Source organism: Falco biarmicus, chromosome 11, assembly GCF_023638135.1.
Source record: "Falco biarmicus isolate bFalBia1 chromosome 11, bFalBia1.pri, whole genome shotgun sequence".
Taxonomy (NCBI): Eukaryota; Metazoa; Chordata; class Aves; order Falconiformes; family Falconidae; genus Falco; species Falco biarmicus.
In genome coordinates this window covers 10,173,698-10,189,024 of record NC_079298.1, presented here as the reverse complement: position 1 = coordinate 10,189,024, position 15,327 = coordinate 10,173,698, and the positions used below count along the sequence as shown (strand labels likewise).

The 15,327-nt window shown below is 37.2% G+C and overlaps 1 protein-coding gene across 1 annotated transcript in view; it reads right to left on the bottom strand.

The window, feature by feature from the left end:
- FAF1 (Fas associated factor 1) overlaps positions 1–15,327 on the bottom strand; it is a 171,702-nt gene that overhangs the window by 132,103 nt on the left and 24,272 nt on the right. Inside the window, exon 3 of the mRNA XM_056356715.1 lies at positions 3,855–3,901. Coding sequence (XP_056212690.1) covers positions 3,855–3,901 — 47 coding nt within the window. The remainder of the gene's footprint in view (positions 1–3,854; positions 3,902–15,327) is intronic.

Here is a 15,327-nt window from a genome sequence, read left to right as displayed (position 1 = left end):
GTTTAATTTGAAGTTAACAAAGCAAAATGGACAGTATTATTCACATACTATGGTCCACAGCGCACGGTCTTGAATAAACTACGCTGTCATATCTGAAAGTATCGTTTTACTAATAATTAGCAAATCACTTTCAGATCAGCAATTTTAACATTTCAGTGACTCAAAAGTGCTATAGGAGAACAGCTTATATGACAAACAAGCATTTAAGCCATTATTTCGGTCTAAAGTTTACTATATAATTAATATCAGAATTGTCTTAAGAAGAAGGATTACTTCCTGTCCCAGCAATGATGTGACCAGATAAAAACTGGCACCATGGCAACAACAGCTATCTACATCATTGGGCTAGTATCAAATGGAAACGAGAATAAGAAATAAGGCTTAAAATACTGCACCTGGATCAGTATTTTCCAATACCAAATTAGTGTAAAACAAGTCAGATATGAATAGTTACATAGTAATTAAGATAATGAGCTATATAACACAAGAAATACCTAGAAGTACAACAGTAATGCAATGCCGAATTCTAGCTTGCCTTTAAGCTCAAAATCCTTCAAGCCTCCTGGTCACTCATAAAAGGATGTCTCCATACCTGGCTGCTCAAGAATACATACAGCATTACAGGTCAGAATAAATTGGGAAACCCTCACTACCCAGTGAGCCTCTCCACAAGAAGCATGTAACTGGGGTTAGAAACAAAGGTAACAAAACATGAAATTTAAGGAACATTACTCCAAGCAAAAAATCCCCTGTGATGTACAGGAATTAAATTTGGAAGGCTAGAAACTTCATAGGGTAAGCCTGGAGCTTTGCCTTACAGATGTTCTTATCAGGAAGATTATCTGTGCTGGGTAGTTACAGTGTATCATGATGGAGGATGCAAGCTAATAAAATGTATGCACTGGAAGAATGGAAGTTGAGCAAAGAAGGATTTAGGAAATGCTGAGATGTAAGTGGTCTCATTTCCATTCTTAAACAGAACTTCTTTGAAAAATGCATTCTGTCCTTGGAAGATACCACAATATCTCTCAATGCAAATCCTTCTCATAGCAAGCCAAATCTGTCATCCAGAAGAGGCCTGAACATAAAAAGGTGTAAGTGTGGATGATGTGCATATCACAGAAGTGCAGAAATTATACACAGCTGTTGCAAATCCCATCACTGTACCTTCCACATTTGAAAAAGAAAAACATGTTATGCTTGTAAAACAAGGGTCTCCACTTCTCACATCAGCAAGCTCAGAAGGACGAATTCCCATCTACAAGGGCCCACGCTCAAAGGTCAAAGACCCACTTCAGAGGTCTAAATAGTACAGGAAACTGTCTTATTTTCAGGATTTAAAAAAGTATGAATACTGAGTGATATGTTATTGTCTCAAATCTGATGGTCAACTATGAATAAAGTACTATATTTTGTTAACAGAACCCAAGATGCACTGAATATCCTGATTCTCAGGACTGGACTTTTTTTTATTATTATTACACAATGTAACTGAATTACAAAACAATTCTTTTTTCCCTTCAAGAAATTAACTTACTTCAAGTCCAGTTGTATTAATTCTGCTTGATTCCACCACAAAAGGCATCCTACATAACTGACTGGCAACCTCTACTGGGACATCAAAAGCCTCCTATCAGTAAAATAAGCCTCATCTGAAAACCACTGGAAACTAGGTTTCTAACTCTTCTAAGCCTCCTTTTAAACCACTTTCATTGGAAGAAAAAAAAAGATTGGACATTTGACTGTCTAACCATTTCTAAAAAATAATAAATTAGCGTGGAAAAAAGCTGTAAGTGGGTGGACACTGGACAACCTTGTTAGCTAAGTCAGGCATGATGACTCCCCAGCTCCTTCCCCCTGACCAAATGGTTCCAAACATTCTGCTATTTTGAATATAAATGATTTGAGGTCAGGACCTACTAACATAGGTAGAAAGACTGCTCAACACAACTGAGACTTGATCTCAAATGGACTAGGTAGGCCTGATGGTAAATAAACAACTAGTAACTTCACTAAGCAAACAAGCTTTTAACCCAAATCAAAAAGACCAACACCGAACTGAGTGGTGCAGTCAACATGCTGGAGGGAAGGGACGCTATCCAGAAGAACTTTGACAGGCTTGAGGGGTGGGTCCAAGTGAACCTCAAGAAGCTCAACAAGGACAAGTGTGAGGTCCTGCGCGTGGGTCAGGGCAATCCCAAGCACAAACACAGGCTGGGCAGAGAATGGACTGAGAGCAGCCCTTCGGAGGACTTGTGGGTGTTGGTGGAGAAGCTCAATATGACCCAGCAATGTGCATTTGCAGTCCAGAAAGCCAACGGTATCCTGGGCTGCATCACAAGTTTGGCCAGCAGGTCGAGGGAGAAGATTCTCCGCTTCTATTCTGCTCTTGCGAGGCCTGACCTGGAGTGCTGCATTCAGCTCTGGGGCCCCCAGCATAAAAAAGGGCATGGACCTTATGGAATGGGCCCAGAAGAGGGCCATGAAGATGATCAGAGGGCTGGAGCAACTCTCCGATGCAGCCAGGCTGAGAGAGTTGGGGTTGTTCAGCCTGGAGAAGAGAAGGCTCCAGGGACACCTTATAGCAGCCACCCAGCACCTAAAGGGGGCCTACCAGAAAGATAAGGACAAATTTTTTGTAGGGCCTGTAGCAACAGGACAAGGTGTAATGGTTTTAAACTAAGAGAGGTTAGACTTAGATTAGATATTGGGAAGAAATTCTTTACTGCGAGGACAGTGAGCCACTGGCACAGGCTGCCCAGAGCAGCTGTGGATGCCCCATCCCTGGCAGTGTTCAAGGCCAGGCTGGATGGGGCTTGGAGCAACCTGGTCTGGTGGAAGGTGTCCCTGCCCGTGGCAGGGGGGCTGCAACTAGGTGATCTTTAAGGTCCCTTCCAACCCAAACCATTCTATGATTCTATTAACTAAAAACTGACTCTGATGACAGCTTTTGTAAGAATTAACAGATGCCAAAACACCACTTTACCTACATTATTTATCTCTTCTCATCATTAAAATAATTTTTTTCAAAGAGTACATTGAGTATGTTTCTAAACAAAAATTTAAGCACTATTTTACTGTCTCTCTCAAGTAATTCAATTCCTGTTCTGCTGTTTCCAATTGCCTCATCAGCACTTACAACCTCATCCTTCAGTAACATCAAGATATCCAGGCATCAGTATACAAGCCAAAATTTAATTCAGAAGCTGAAAGAAAATCAGTAAAGCTAATTTTAGAAGGAAGCAAGCTTACCTTATCTAACACAGTATCTGCTGCCTGTAATTCAATTTTTTAAAAAGCTACAAAAATACAAAGATTTTTGGCTGGGGACAGGGAAGTACAGAATATTAACACCCTTAAAAACGCATAAGGAAAAAGAAAATACTTAGCCAGGAACACCTGTAGATTTGCCTTGCAAATTTTTTGATCGGGGTAGGGGAGACGCGGGGATGGGGACTGGGGACAGATGGGACAGGACACGGGAACGGGGGGGAACAACCAAAAAAACCACAACAACAAAAAAACAACCAAAACACCAACAAAAAACCACCAAGTCCTGACATCCAAGAAAGCATACCAAAGTCTAGGCTCAGTAAAGAGACAATCCTGCACAGAATGACCCCAAACCCAATTAATTCAAAATAGAAATTAATTTGAACAGGCATTCAAGCTGGTCCTCCGCCAGTATAGCAAAAATTGAACATTAAATCAGCTTTGCCAGGAACAGTATTTGTGGCTCCAGAAACTGCTTTAAAAGGATAATTACTTCATCATCTTAGGATTCAGGAACAAAAAAATGTAACGATTACCCAGCAGCATTCTCTCTGTGTACTACTCCAGTCTTCTGTGCTTACCTTTGTAGAATGCCGTTTTCTTGTGGTATTACACCATTTATAGCTGCCTGAAAAGAGAAAACAAGTTTTGAGTCAAGGATACAGAGCAGCAAAAACACACGAGAACTTCTATAGTAAGTTTTTAAAAGTGATGAGCTTGCTTTAAAATATGGCATAAAATGTTCTCCATTCAGTGAGCATTCTTGGTGAACAATACTGTCAAAGTACCTGCATAAATTAAAAACCATATCTAAGCGCAAACAAACATGAACTGAAGCTCACACTCCTATGAGAGTGCAACGGATTTCCCAGGTGGAATGCAACAGGAATAAACTGCATGGCCCACGTCCAGTAAATCTAACACTTTGTACACTTGGTACATACATACAGTGAACATACTGCTTTCAAATACATCAAGCTAACAGCACAGACAAGGCAGCCAGACAGCACGTACACAGATAACCTAGTGTTTCCCAGAAGTATCAGACCTGCACAAACCTATAAACCCACACAGCCACACACACACTGCATGTCACAAGCCTGACGTGCTCACAAATTGCTAAAGTTGGTGCAAACAGCTACTCAACAGGACACATGCCTCGATCACACCTATGCCTTCCAGGCAACCTGCTTCTACCTCACACCATTTAGCCTCTTAGAAGTCCTCATGTTCCAGGGACTCACAGAAATTACTATCCCCAAAAATCAAACAATCTTCAAGTAGAAGAGGAAGTAAGGTTTATGTGGTTAAATATCGTTCCGTGATGTCCAGATCATCAGAACAAAATATTACTTATAGAAGTATAAGTACAATGCTACCAAGCTGCATTCAGATTCGGTTTTATTTGAAACTACAGAACTATTACCTATAAAAATATCTGCATTAATTCTATCTCATATTAAAATGCATTCTTTTTAAAATAATAACACACCCCAGCTACAAGTTCAAAACCCCACTGCTGACAAAACTGTCTTTCTCAACCTGTTACGGCATTGCTCCGTTCTGCATTGCACAAAGCTTTAATGCATTTCCAGCACATCTGATGCTATAGAGGTTTGTATAAATTTTGAAGTTATATGTAAGTCAGATGAGAGAAAAACTTGGAAAGCAAGTAAGACTCTCTTCAACAGTATTCAGAAGACAACTTATTTCAGACAACTTTACAGCACCAAAAAAGTGTTTTAAAATGATCCCATCACTAGGATTTTTCAGATTAAGGGGCAGTGAAAGTGACACCATGTGAGCTGCTGAAGACTACTTACACATTTCACTCCTCAGCTGATTAAACTTCATTCTGATTATTGTTAGAAGATATTGGAGTAAAGATGTCAGAACCCTACCTAACTTCAGGCTTTTAATCCTAGCCCAGCAGTGGGCAGATAAGGTGGAATAGCACAGGAGGGAATTTGAGAAGGAAGGAGAAAGAATTCCAAAAATATCTAGAGAGGAGAAAAAACAGACCCCAAAAGACTAATTCGATTTCTGCTCTTTGATGATCTTTATAATCACTATTGTGTTCACAGGCACATATTTGTTAGGCTTAACAGTGAGATTAAAGAGAGCTTGTAGTATCCCACTAATCTTTTTCTGCTGTACCAGCAGTGATTCATGCATTTCTACTGTCACGGCTTCTAATATCTGCTTTCATATGTCAGCTATACCTGACCTATTGGCCAGAATAGCTGGTGTACGAGTGTCTGGTCCCTGATGAAGAGGAGGACACTGATGTTTTGAAGCTCATAGATTCCCTGGTACTCTAGGTGGCCGCAGAACTAAGGACAGTCATCACCTATCAACATCATTTTTACAGAGTGACATTAAAAACAAAACAAAACAAAACAAACAACAGCTTAAGTAAGTGCTCAATCAACATAAAAATAGATTAAATCAAGATTTAAAGGCTATGGTTTCTTTTTTTCTGAATATATAAACACGGGGTTGGTTTTTTTCAATTTCCATTAATAGATAAGGCTACATAAAGTCAAAAAGTATTACTGCTGAACTCTGCTAAGTAACTATGATATTGCAATAAGATTTATGTATTTAGAAACAAATATTCCACAAATAATAGCAAAAAAAGCAGACAAGGAAAAGGGTCACCAGTATCTATAAGCTACAGCAACTACCCATGAGGCTACACCAAATTACAGTGAAAACAAAGCTTCCTACCGGATCAGGTTTTAAATCAGTTTATCCACCATGCATGGCAATAACCAGTGGTTTCTTTTTAACCATGTGTCTCATTTATCATCATTGTGGTTTTTGCAGTCACACATAGCTCTTGATCATTTTCATCTAGTAAACCTCCAGGAAAAAGTGGGAGGCTTTGGTTTGTTTGGCTTTTTCCTGTATTGGCTTTACCCTGCCATACTCCTCAGCAACATACATTTCATTCCTGTCAATCAACAGGTAAAGCTGGCTGAAAGACAATAATAGCCTTCATTTTGCATCTATAGGATACAGAGAGCAAATACAGGGTTTTGTACCACAGGACCTACACTAATAATGATCTGATGGTGCAAAAGAATTCTCTTTACTGGGAGAAAAAGAAGCTGCTTCAGCCATGAAGAAATATAACACACTTTGGCATTTCCACACTTCTTCTGTCAAAGCTCATGTCTCTGTCTCAGAGGATTAAATCAGCTCAAACTTCTTCTAAGCCCAGTTGGGTTAAATACGATAGAGGCTCCAAGCTATTTTCTTTAAAACTGAATAACTCACTTGTTCACATCCCCAGTTTTGTAAACTTGATGACATTTAAGGGGCATTGCAGTAAGAAAAAACAGCAGCAGCATTATGTACTTTTTTTGATGGAAAGACCTCTATTAACCACACTGTAAAAATAAAGAGTCTGGACACTGTTTGTTAAGCAAGATGGAAGACTAAAATTATATAGATAGCAAATGGCAGCAGTGCACATGTAGATATTGCATAAATATTAAATATCCATGTTCTTGAAAAACATCTGTAAGTAGACCCTGAAAAGAAACTAAGAAAAAGGAACAACCATCTGCTTTAGAATTTCATAGGAGAAAGATTGTGACTATTGAAAAAAAAAAAATTAAAAACAACAAGTTATTAAGGCAAGATCTGTTCCAGGCTGTTCCTCCCCAGTGTCAGTCCCCTTTGAGAGAGGATCAAGTCTCTATGGTTAATCAAACATTCAAAGTTGTGGGGATTTTTTTTGGTTTTTTGTTGGTTTTTTTTTTTTTTCGTCTTTCCAAACAGGGATCATTTGATCATCAAAAATGGCCTGTGTGACTAATATACAGTAATTAAAAGATGTATTGCCCTTGAAACAATTTCAGTGCGTTAAATCTATTTGTGATTTATTAAATATAAAGATACCATGTCTGGCTCAGAAAATTTCTTCAGCTTCCAATAACCTGTTGCTTAGACTGCTACCAGGGAATTAGCACTCCATGCTTACACTGTTCTCATGCTGTATATCCACAAGTGTCACCGCTGGATACTGGGTACCACAGTTCAGATGGGTATTTGCCTGTTCTAATGTTATCACTATTTAAAGAGTAAAGCTCACCTTAAATGGAAAGTTATAGGGGTTTCATGAAATTTTTCCTAAAGCCAAGAATCTTTGGTGTGTCTCAGTGCTATCCATATACAAACTCTACCATTAACACTGTTCAAACTTGGAACAGAGGAATAGAAGCCAGGACATAATTACTGCTTTGATAACAACATTCAAACAACTTCCAGGCCCACAATTTGTTTTAGGAAATTATAAGCCAAATTTAGTTATTCTTGATTTATACATTTTGTTTAGAGACATCAGTCATATACCCAGGAATTGAAGCAGTTTATTTAAGAATTTATTAAACACTGCATGACCTGATCTAATTGCACCTGCTTTGGACCAGACTGATGTCCAGAAATAACTTTGAATCTCAAGCAGTCTGTGACTCCATCATCCAACTGTATAGGATATATTGATAAACATTACTGAAAATCCTGCCTATTTAAAAGTGAATGGGAAGACAGGAATATGATGTAATACTGGACTGATGAGAGCCAGTTACAAAGGTTCAATGTAGCAATACTCTTCTCGTGTTTGTTTCAGCAGCAAGCTTCCAAATTACAGTATCAAAATTTTTTCAATCCAACTTTGTTTCGTGCAAACATTGGAAACAACAAAGCAACAGGGTTAATGAAAGGTTACCACATTCATTAACAGTTTGGGCAACCCAGCAGCTCTGTGGTATTCTACAAATGGACTGAAATTATTTCAGTGCCTAAAGAACATTGTGAAGCAAACTGAAATTTAAAGCTTTTCCTCAAGGGAATATTAACTTAAATAGATTAGTCAGTTCTGACTAAATGTGACCATCTTTTATGAGTACAAAACAGTCTTAGTGAGAAAACCAAGAACCACCATTTCTTAATAATACGATAAAGCAACTATGTTGATGACTTCTCTCAAAATATACAATTGTAGTACTAACCATTTAAAAGCAATTAAGCACATCTTACAGTTTATCCACCATGCATCCCAGAGGGATGAGGGTCTTACAAATAATTAAGAACAAACTGGTATTTTAGATAGCACAAACATTAAACTCCCTAGTTTAAAACACTCAGTGGTTATCACTGTTTGAAGACAAACTGGATCTGCTAATTATGTTACTTAAAAGCAGAGGTCTACCTATACTGATTGTATATTCAAATGGGGCAGGGAATTCCTTCCTCTTCATGAACTACAGAAGGAAGGTAGTTCTTAAATTTCCAGAATTTAAGAGTGATGTTTAGAAGCATTAAGAGTTAACCGCCAAAAGCACAGTTGAAGGCTTTTGCAGTGGGTAAGGTGAGAGAAGATCTTTCTCCATGGCTACCTCTCATCCCCTCTCCCTTCCAATTTCCATACCACACAACGGTTTTGGCTGACAGATACTGATCCTACCCTAGATACAGATCCTTTAAAACCTTCCCCATTCAACCCTCTAGCCCAATGAAGAGCAAGACCTTTCAACAAAGCAAGATGTAAGATCAGTTTTCCAAAACAGGGTATTAGAAAACACATATTTAAGCAAAAGAAGAAATAAGTTCAAGCAACACGGTGCTGGGAACACAACCCTTCCAGAAGAAGAGGCTGGAGAGATGTAAATACTGTGCATATGTGAACACTGCACAAATTTTATTGAGATAACGATATCAGCTTAATGCAACCAGTACGAGTTTATGTATGAATCAGCTTGCACAGAGTTTTAAAAGCCTTATTTATGTTTAACTGAATTCAGCAAGTCCACTTCAGTCTATTTAATAAAGTCCACACAGAGCTTTACATTTGTTTAGCTAAAAATTGAGAAGGTTTACATTAAACAAACACAATATATGAATGAGACACAGACATAGGGTAATAGGAACTGCCATAGCAAATAATTTAATCCAAAATCCAAAGATGACCAACCAAAAAGTATCAACTGCTTCAGAAAGTCACAGGGAAATATAATGGAGTAACTTGCTCACAGGGCATTTTCTTCCAAACCCCCAATTTTCTGTAGGTCTGACACATTCAGATTTATAGTAATTATAATTTCTTGTTGCATTCCACTTAATCAAATAACCTCACAACCCACATATTTATTATTTTTATGAAACTCAGTAAGAGCCTTTTTCAATGGAAGGATTAATCTATTGTGACTTTCAAAACTCTATATTCTTCCTCAAATGCTACAGCTCATAGATTTTTACTTCTGGTTTAAAATGTCTGGTAAGCTAAAAACCCTAAGTTCTGCATTTTGGGTCTTTCCTGTTCATTTTGCCTTTTCTTCCTGTTATATATTTAATGTCTCCTTGATACAAAAACAATTTCTCTCAAATCAGAAATTCAGAAAGTTTACCCCACGCCGTTTTCTACATTAGCAGAAGCAAAGAGAGCTCACCGTCTTAGAGGAAGGGGTGCTACCAGTTTTTAGGACTGTATTTCAAAATATAGCCAAAAAAATGTTTGTTTTGTTGTTTCACACTACAAAACAAATACAAGCCTATTTTAATACTTGCCTGACCCCTTCAGCATTTAATCTTAGGCTTATTCCTCAAGTCTGATTACACAAGTGGATACAACACCAAAACCTACACAGAAAACTTCACAAGAGAGAGAAATGACGTGCAAGACAAATGTACTGTGGTTTTTGAGTTCTGTAAAATAAAAAAAATATATATAACTGTTCGATTTTGGAAATATCAGCCAGGATTCCTCTGTCCTATCAATCCATCCTGCTTGAGGCTCACTCAAGATTTGCTGAATTCAAACAAACTAATCATGTGTTTTAAAAGGTAGAAATGTAATGAAATATACTAAAAGGCCCTCAGTACGCAATCTATAATATACTAGAAAAAGCATTTCTTATCTTTTTCTGTTTTATGATATACTTCCACAGCATAAAAGGGTCATTTATACTACTCTGTTTTCAATTTTAATTCCATTTCAATTAATACTACTACTAATTTGGGCTAAATGTGATATTTCCCCTGAAATACAATATTCTTACTCTAATCTTGTTGCTTTCACATGATAAATTGCTTATCCTAAAGATTTAAAATCCATTATTTTATTTGGTATTCAAACAAAATAAATGGTTGATAAAACTCCAAACGCTTTGTACCACGGGGTGCTTTAAAAAAAAAAAAAAAAAAAAAAAAAACACACAAAACACAAACAAAAAGAAAACCAGGAAACAAAACCCAAAACCAAACAAATGTTATCCAAAAAGGAAAAAATAAATAATTAAATTATAATCAGTAAAGGAAAATAGTTAGTGAGACAAAACATGCACAAAAAGATAAAAAAAGCAAAAGTGAATTTTAAATTGCTTCCAAAGTATAATCTGCGTGACAAAGGAACATACTTTTATATATAACAGCAAAGCAAAACAGGGGAAGCACAAAGACTTATTAGTTCCTTTTGAGCATGGAAGTATTTCTTGCCATGAAACTAACTTGCACGGTTCTGGTGTATGCATACATTTCAGTAATAACAGTGTATGTTTTGAAATAATGTTCCCCTAATAACCTTTTTGGCAAATACTAATTTGGGGTTGTGTTTCCAACAGAACTGATCATAACAGGGAATGCCAGATGTAGATGTGTCAAAACATTTGTTCTGACCTGCTGATACTGTGATTTCAGGAAACTGGATAAAAAGAAAGGCTATGCATAGACTTTTCTTGTTAACAGTTTACAACAACGAAGTACTAAATTTGGAAATAAACAGCAGAAGCTTTACTAACTGATGCTGACAAAAACATACTGCAAGTATTACTCAAATACTGCAGTCAATTTGGATTAATAAAATAAAGGTTTGTTGAAATCAGCTGTAGTAAATACAATCACTTCTTTCTGCCCCAAGACATCGAGATTGTATGATGAGATTCCCAAGCAGAGGAACATGGCTGCTGTGCAGCCTTATACAACTACCACATCTTGCCTGTCACAGGCAAGGCTGCAGTCTGTTATTCTAAACAAGAAATTCCATGAAACCTCCTGCAGAAATACCAATTATTCTAGACCAGTGGGTTTTTTTACAAACAAGATACACTATCACCTTCCTACACACACAGCTAGTTTGAAACCATTACTTTAACGAGTACTGACTGCTATGAGTTTAAGTTTAAAAAAAAATATTTGTTTTTTATTTTTAAATGAATGCAGTAATATTTAATTTTTTTAAATTACGAATTGTGCCCCAGTAGTAACAGAAGCAACCTCTACCTTTGTTATCTTTGGCAGGCTTTTCAAGGCAAAGAAATGAGTCAGCTTTTTCCTGTAGCTTGTGTTATACTTGCTGGCGTTTCCCCAGCTTTGCAAGTCTCAAAGTATTTCCAAGTGCTAGACGTGAAGTTACACCCACAAAGTTTTTACAGAATGCCAACATTTGTCCCCATCGTGGTTAAAATTTAACCAAAAGCTGTAATTGAAGTACAATGAAATGTCTTCTATGCATTCTGCTTTATTTCAGCTTGCTTTCTTTACAACAAATATACTTCATGAAAAGCTGCAAAACAATAGAATTGCTAATAAAGCAAAAAATTTAACATTTCATCAAAAAATGCCACATGAATATATTCACACAGATGATTCACTTCATCAGCAAGAGAGCATGCGTTGAAATAGTTTACAATTAGCACTCTAGATGTGGTTTCCCATTTCTCCCTACTACTTTGGTGGCTTCAGCAAACTTTTTCCTGTAGTTCTTACAACATACCGAAATTCACTAGGAAGCCTTTCAACAGTTAGATATACTTCTATCATCCGGGACACACACACACACACCCACACCACATTTCACACAGTTCTTTAATTTTATATTGTCACTGCATTATTCCCCAAACAAAGCACAATCTTAATAATAAATTAATAACTGGATGTATTTTCCTAGCATAACAAAACTAAGTAACATGAACAGATTTATAAGAAGCTTATGGATCAGCATCCATCCAAGCTGAAACTCTGTTTCAGCAGGAACAAAGGCAAATAACCCACTCTGGACCATCCACTTACCACTTACTCATATAGAAAGGGAGAAGAGCAGACCATGACGTGTCTGCTACCTTGACACACACGTATGTATCTTGATCCTAGTCTTTAACATCACAGATTTTTTACACCAATACTGCTTTCACCTTCTAACAGAAATGAATGCTTATGCTTGATATCAAAACATATTTTGTTAGTCCTTAAAACATTAAGCTAGACAGCAAGAGTCAGACAAAACAAAGGCTATGCCTGAAAAAATTATGGGTGTACTGAACTCCCACATTTCTACCCCTCTCCCAATTATTTGTGAATTTGAATTACAACACTGAAATGCACAGGCTGGTGATAGTTACCCTGTGACAACATACTTTTTGTTCAGGCTTAAAAAGAACAATAATTAAAACCAACCAAATAAATAAATAAAGCACTCATTGTTATCACATACTAACTCTTAGCAAGTGCTATCAGGGATGAAAACTCAGGACACAAGTCAATCCAAAAAGTCCTGGATGTACTGCCTACAGACAAAGGCTCCTTCACTGAAAAGCTGTAATAACGTGAAACATTTTATATGACAGCATTCAAATTACCCTAACCATAGTCAGCAGACTGCCTAATCACTAATCCATAATAAAAGAATAATTATGCAAGATTTAGCTTAAAAGTTTGGAAACCAGAAAATCCCAAGCCAAAGCATGTAACCTACAACTTGTCTCACAGTATTTCTCACACCTCTCAACAACCTATGCTACACTGCTGGTGCTGCAGCAACCCAGGTCTTCCAGGACCAGCTAAGGAGAGGGTTTTTTTAAATAAAACTAGGACAGAACGGTTAAGATATTCAACAGTATTGTAAGTAAATCCGTTTTTATAATACTCTGCTTTGAAAGCTTGATGGGTCTAGAGGACTGTGGTAAAATCTTTCACAATTAAAGTTCACTTGCAAAATAGTCACAGCATTGGCACTGGTGCTGGTTCAAATAATTTACTACTTTTTTCTCCTATTCATACATTCCTAGCATGATCCGTGGCACAGTAATCACTTCTCAAGCGTTTATAAGATGTATGCAGTTCTCAGTTCAACTAGTCAAGAGTAATATATACTGCAAACAACTTACAGATACCCCATTACCAGCCACTTCACTACTAATGTATTCCAGAAAATTGGTCTTAAATTTGAATGTCTCAGGACAAATTAATGCTAAGCAATCTTCATAGAAATTGCCAATACAGAGGTACCAGCCTCTGAAAATAACTATCTGTAAAATGTAATGCAGGTGGGTAATGCATCCATATAGCTAGAGCAATACTATCAGGTACTACTGTGATCTTGGGTGCCCTCTTTGGTTATTCTCAGAACACAAAACTCTCTATTACAGTAAATGAGAGTCTTTTTCAACAAACAGAAACCTAAGTTTATTAATCCCACTGCTTGATCGATCACTGTGCAAGAAAAACTTCAGAAGCTTATTTCTGAAGTAACTAAATTCTAACTGTTATTTGGTTAGTTAGTTACTTTACAATGTTGGCAGTAAAGTTTTAGGTAAAAGTCTCCTCTGCTCTCATAACAGTTTAATGTGCATCATGACAGCAACATGGCTATAAAATACAGACTTAAAATACATAATCGCAATACCTTTGTTACCCTCTAGTGAATAAAGCAGACGTTCTATTAGAAAAATTAAAATCAATAGTTACGAAACAAAAGAAACTATTTTAGATTACCATAATCCCCTTAGGATCTAGAAAACTATCTACTATATTGCAAGTTACCCATTGCATTTGCTAAAATTATAAAGTGGTGAAAGACACTGATTTCTTCACAGATACTGAAGAACTATTCTAGTTTAACAGGAACAAAAACATGTTTATCTAGAAGACACTCTGCCCAAGCTATACCAGTTTTACCTTGTGACAAAGATACACCCCCCATTACATCTTCCTTCAGTCAGCAACACGAGAATTAGTGCCTTCTGATGAATCAACAAAACTGCAAAGCAGAGGTGAAACAGCACTAAAGAAAACATGTTTAAAGCCATGACTCTTAACTGCCTTAAATTAAAAAAATCCCTACCTCTGAGAGTTACCAATTTTTTCATCCTCCCAAATGACTGCCTTCAAATTGAATGACAAAATAATTGATATATTTAACCCTAATTCATGGTTTCCATTAAGTTGCAAACTGCACATCCCTTGGCCTCAATCCATTTAAACATGGTAGAATGAAAGTGAGCCCTAAATACAGTTAGTCACCTACTAAAGAAGTGATCCCATAATGCGAATATTTCAGCAGTGCCTTGAAAATAGGAGACAAGAATGATGCTGCTCAGCACCGGTTTTCTATAATGACAGCTCAGGTCTTCCCAAGCTCTGAGGCCGTCAAGACTTTTTTCACAAAGTAAGCACCATGTATCAGCAGAGGAGCAATTTAAAGAAATTAAAACTGTTTTCCTTAAATTCCCAAACAATCTTTCTCTGACAAGGCTTTGCCCTGGGAAGGAGACGCAGTAATTTCCTCAGGGATGGGGGAAGAAGAGTTTGCATTTCTTACACATTCACTTGCCTTAGGACCAAAAAACAAAAAAACACAGAAATAAACTGAAGCAGCCAAACATCCCTCTGGGTCTAGTACACAATTTAGCTATTATTTGTTGGGGTAAAGTGTGCTTTGAGAGGAGTTCTTCTACCTGAAGAGTCCCAGGCAAGATCTGTTGGAAACTAATGAAGTTTTGGGATAGCAGACTACAGATAAGAAAAACAATTTCAGCTTTCAAATCTTCCTCTACAGACAAGCCAGAGACTTCCCCCTTCCCACGCTCCTTTTTTATAGGGGGAAAACTGTGAAACTTAAGGTTCTTGGATATTTACATCGTATCAGCACCTACAGCCTTGATTACAGCTTTCATGCGTTTCCTTATAAAAATCACAAGATATGGCAATGTTAACGTGATCCAAGCAGCGTTTCTCAACCTCTTGTGAAAGGGCAAAGGTCATCCAGACAAG